The sequence below is a fragment of the Humulus lupulus genome, chromosome 1 (genome assembly GCF_963169125.1).
Source record: "Humulus lupulus chromosome 1, drHumLupu1.1, whole genome shotgun sequence".
Taxonomy (NCBI): domain Eukaryota; kingdom Viridiplantae; phylum Streptophyta; class Magnoliopsida; order Rosales; family Cannabaceae; genus Humulus; species Humulus lupulus.
In genome coordinates, this window is record NC_084793.1 from 94,177,721 (window position 1) to 94,182,929 (window position 5,209).

General features: G+C 40.6%; 1 protein-coding gene across 1 annotated transcript; it reads right to left on the bottom strand.

Moving 5' to 3' along the window:
• Window positions 1-432: 432 nt before the first annotated feature.
• Window positions 433-1,466, bottom strand: LOC133818413 (uncharacterized). Its single transcript, XM_062251274.1, has 2 exons — window positions 1,127-1,466; window positions 433-929 (listed from the first exon to the last, which is right to left on the bottom strand). The coding sequence occupies exons 1-2, from the start codon at window positions 1,464-1,466 to the stop codon at window positions 433-435; spliced, it is 837 nt and encodes a 278-aa protein (XP_062107258.1).
• Window positions 1,467-5,209: the final 3,743 nt, after the last annotated feature.

A 5,209-nucleotide genomic window follows, 5' to 3' on the forward strand; every position in this document is an offset into this window, starting at 1 on the left:
AGAGCTTCTCCTGGAAGGAGCTTCCCCGAAGGATACCCCTTCGGGAGTCCGGGAGAGTTGACGAGTTTCCGTATTGTGTTTCCTTGGAAGAGTAATCCGGACACTAAACGGGAGAGGCGAAGCCTTTCTGTTCATCCGCGAGCTCTGGTCACCTACCGTGAAAGACATCGATAATTCTGCTTCCCCGAGGTCATCAATCTAAACGCTATCCGGAAATCTGGATAACAATATTATTTTATCATTTATTTATTTAATTAATCAATTAACTAAAAATGTTATTATTAATTACATGAAACTTATTTCATAAATATTAAAACTTGAAAATTATAATAACACATTACATTTTCCTATTTAAATGTTACACTACTAAAATAAAATACATTCAATTAACTCTAAAACATAACACACCCTTGAAATATTAATTAAATTAAACTAATTTTCCGATACTATATCATCACACAAGTTTTCAATTAATGCATTTCGAAGTGCAATGTGAGCATCCTTATCTTTGATTTTTCTATGTCGAGCTAGAAATTCTTGAAATCGAGCATCGTCATTACCCACTATCTCGACTTTTGGATTTGGCACTTCGAGTCGTTCTTCAATGGGTGCATTAAAGTCGCGTTCATCTTCTATTATCATATTATGCATAATAATACATGAATTCATTATATCATGTAATATCCTCTTATTCCATAGACGTACTGGTCCTACCACAATGGCAAATCTTGATTGTAATACTCCAAATGCACGTTCTACATCTTTTCTACATGCTTCTTGTTTTCGAGCAAATAATTGTTTCTTCGGACCAAGTGGCTCATGAATGGTTTGAACAATAGTAGACCATTTTGGATATATACCGTCGGCTAAATAATAACCCATATTATACTCTTTCCCTTTAATGACATAATTAGCGGGTGGAGAAATACCTGCAGCAAGATCAGCAAAAAGATGGGACGCTCCAACACGTTAATATCATTGTTAGATCTAGGTAGACCAAAATATGCATACCATATCCAAAGATCATAGTCAGCTACAGCTTCAAGAATAATAGTCGGAGATCCACTACGACCAGCGTATTGTCCTCCCCAAGTCGTATGACAACTTTTCCATTTCCAATGCATACAATCTAAAATACCCAACATTACTGGAAAACCTCGACTTTCACCAATGTGTAGTAGCCTTGCAACATCATCAGCGTTAGGTGATCGGAGATAGCGGGTTCCAAAGACCTCGACAACTACATGGAAAAATCGTTTCAAACTTTCCAAAGCAGTAGATTCTCCTATTTTGATGTACTCGTCGATAGCATTTGCCGGTACACCATATGCCAACATTCGAAATACAACTGTTACTTTTCGTAGACCCGATAACCCAAGATTACCGAGTCCATCTCTTCGTTGGACGAAGTAATTGTCGTGCCTTTGTACAGCATCATAAATATGAAGGAATAAAGCACGACCCATTGGAAATCTTCAGCGGAACATCGAGGCAGAAAATCGAGGGTTCTCTGCAAAATAGTCATTGAAGAGATTGCGATCAGCATATTCTCTGTCACATTTGACTACTATATGACCAGGAAATGAGCCCCTATGTGACCCTTCGTTATTTTGGTGTTGAGCGATGCAAAAATTGTTGTTAGCAGTAATTTGACATACCACTTGCTTTTCTAGATCACCATAATAATCATCATCATCTGAAGAAGAAGAAGCGATGCCAAATAAGATGAACTACCATAATGAGAATTCATCTTTAGCAGTATGTGTTGTTGGTCTACATTAAGCCAATGTTTTATAGTGTAGATATTCACTATCTTCAGATTTAAAATTATTTTGTCTTAAGAAAAGATACCTGTAGCATTGTATTGTCAAATCATATTTTGTCTTCAGATTTCAAATTATTTTGTCTTAAGAAAAGATACATGTAGCATTGTATTGTCACATCGTATTTTTGTCTTCAGATTTCAAATTATTTTGTCTTAAGAAAAGATACCCGTAGCATTGTATTGTCACATCGTATTTTTGTCTTCAGATTTCAAATTATTTTGCCTTAAGAAAAGATACCTGTAGCATTGTATTGTCACATCGTATTTTTGTCTTCAGATTTCAAATTATTTTGTCTTAAGAAAAGATACCCGTAGCATTGTATTGTCACACCGTATTTTTGTCTTCGAATTTCAAATTATTTTGTCTTAAGAAAAGATACCCGTAGCATTGTATTGTAACATCGTATTTTTGTCTTCATATTTCAAATTATTTTGTCTTAAGAAAAGATATCCATAGCATTGTATTGTCACATCATATTTTGTCTTCAAATTCAAATTATTTTGTCTTAAGAAAAGATACTCGTAGCATTGTATTGTCACATCGTATTTTGTCTTCAGATTTCAAATTATTTTGTTGTTGACCCACGATTTGGCCAACTGACACGGAGTCAAAATATGAATGATACGGACGAATATAAAGAGAATAATGTAATGACGAAAGTAAAGAAAACACAGCAATTTATAGTGGTTCGGCCCCAGGATCTGGTAATGACCTACGTCCACTTAGAATTATATTGATATGAAATCAGAAGTGTGATCAGAGAACCTGGGTTCAATGATTTTCAGCACTTCACATAAAGCAATACAAGTTTTCTAGGAGAAATTCTATCTCTCTATGATTTTTCAGCCAAAAGTCCTCTTCCCTTGAGCTATATCTTGCTATTTATAGGCTCAAGGAGGGTTACAGAATATTGTTACAGATATTATCCCCTAAATAGTGGGATATTCAGAAGATTGCATGAGATAAATTCGGGATTCACAAAGATCTTCCCATAAATGTTGCTTTGCCAGCGGAACCACCGACCAGACTGGTCGTGGCAAAGATAGGCTTGTCCTGCTTCTGGTGTGTCTTCTGGTTGATACTCTAGCAGATGCTTCCAGGTATCAGCCACGTGTCAAGAAATTATTTGCCACGTCACAAATGCTAATTTACTGGATAAAATTTGCCTCCCAAAGTTTATTTACTACGAACAGTAAATAAACTTTGAACGAATGACTCTTCGGTAACCCCTCCTGACGTGTCAGGCCCCTTCGTGTGTTCTTGAAAAAAGCAAACCACTCCTATCTAATCATGGCTTTTCAGTTCCCCAGAAACACTTTTGACGGCCATCACTTTTCCTCATACTTCGAAAAAGGAAAATTAATGATCACGCCTTTTGAATATCAAAGACAAACTTATATAAGATCACCAGAGCCATTTCTTTCCTTTTCACGCACGCCACTACTCCGCCGAAAACCCTAAAAACCAGAGCTTTACCTTCTTCGGCGAACGTTCTCTTGTGCTTTCAAGACTCAGACGGTGGGCTCCTTGACTCCCGAAGCTCTCACTTCCACCTTCACGACCATTTTCCCTGGTAAGTTTCTTGAAACCTCATGCTTCTAATTTCTCGTGGTGCATGCGTTTTAATGGTGTACTGTTTGAGTCTCTTGGCTTCTGGATTTTTAAGGCAGAGTAGGCTTATGAGTTGGTTTAAAACCCAGGATCAGCGCTTTTTAGGACGTAAAACCGAAGTAACATTTCGATTTTTAAGCCAGTTGAAAATAATTTTTCCCGCCCTAAGGGGAGTCGAAAAATCTTTTCAGGAAAACTTTTCACTTTCACCCTCTGATCCGCTTTTTAAACTGTTTGCACAGAAAGACTTAGTTTCTTGTTAGAATGCTGTTGTATAAAGGCTTAGCTTTTATACTCGACCAGCGTTATTCTAAAAGCCTTCTAGACTCCTCTGACCTCACCTCCCCATTCTTCTGTTTGCAGATTTTAATGCCAGAATTGTGGGGAGGTGAGAGACCCATCGACGAAGACCTCCTTGCCCAGCTGCTTGAGGGAGAAGAACAACCAACCGATCGCATTCACCAGATACCTTTCTCACGAGCCTCTTCCAGACCACATCCTTCTCCTCCAATGGCCCGTTCAAAGTCTTCTGGCAAGAAAAGGCCCGAATCTAAAAGCAACCCTACTTCTCCTGCCTAGCCTGGCTTGCAGGCGGGGCTCCCTCGACCAGTGGTCGAGAGAATCTTGTTCCTGACCCTAATATCCAAACTAGGGCTCGTCCTCGTCATAGGAATCCGCCTGATGTCGAGTGGTACACTCCCCCAGCCAGTTCGATGACCCCTCGGATGGTCGCCAACTACTTCAGAAAATTCCCCCTTACGGGGGTAACCATTACACGTCCTACTGCGGACCAGAGGGCTAACCGTCCAGGAGGAGCGAACAGCGCCTGGTCCCGGTATCACATTGAAGCAGGGGCTTATCTCCCTCTTCATCCTTTCTTTGTAGGGGTGGCCAATTATTTCAGCGTCGCTCCCTTTCAAATAACCCCCAACGGATATAGGATGTTGGCTGCACTCTATGTCCTGTACAAACTTAACAAATGGCCAGAACCTTCACCTCATGAGGTTAACTACCTTTTTGATCTCAAGTCCAACCCTCAGCACAACGGGACGGGCTTTTTTCACTTCTGTCACCAGGAAACCGGCCGGACGTTCCTGAGTGGTACTACTCATGTCTCGAACGTGGGGCATTATAATAAGGAGTACTTCTTTACTCCGAACATAGCCAGTAACAACTTGGCCTTCGCGAGAGGAGGTAAGAGCTTGTCTTTCGCTGGTCGATACTTTTCCGCAGAGTACATTCTTTCATTTTTTTCTCAATTTTGACCTATTTTTCAGGCCCCTGGTTACGTCCGACTCCAACACTAGACATGGTGTTGAGGTCCAATGCTCTGGCCAGGATATCTGATGCAGCGAAAAGCGTCAAGGCCTTAATCATTGAAAAGAACTTGAGGTCATCTGGCCTCCTGGCTCCTCGCCATGAAAATAGAGGGTCCGTGGTGGACGAAGCCACTGCCGAGGGGGTTCCCGAGTAGCAACCTCCTGTGCCTTCTCCCAGGAGGAGGCCTACAGGAGTTACGATCAAGGAACCCACGGGCAGCCCTTCTGCAGAAAGGCCTTTTGCTCCCCAAGGCAAGGGGAAAGAAAAAGCCACAGAGCCTGTTGTTGACTTGGGAGAGTCTTCTGATGACAATGGTAACGTTATTTCGCTTTTAAATGGTTTGCCAATTCCCTGTCATATGTTTGACGGGGACGGTAACTTTACATATGCTCCAAATCTAGGGCCAGACTTCTTCATGCCAGAAAATGAGTATATGATTAATAAAGTCAATA

Excerpts from the sequence above, each read along its gene's own strand:
- LOC133818413 (XM_062251274.1), bottom strand. The coding sequence starts at position 1,466 with ATGGGTCGTGCTTTATTCCTTCATATTTATGATGCTGTACAAAGGCAC. Across the intron at positions 930-1,126 it reads AATGTTGGGTATTTTAGATT|GTATTTCTCCACCCGCTAAT; the intron begins GTATGCATTGGA and ends ATCTTGCTGCAG.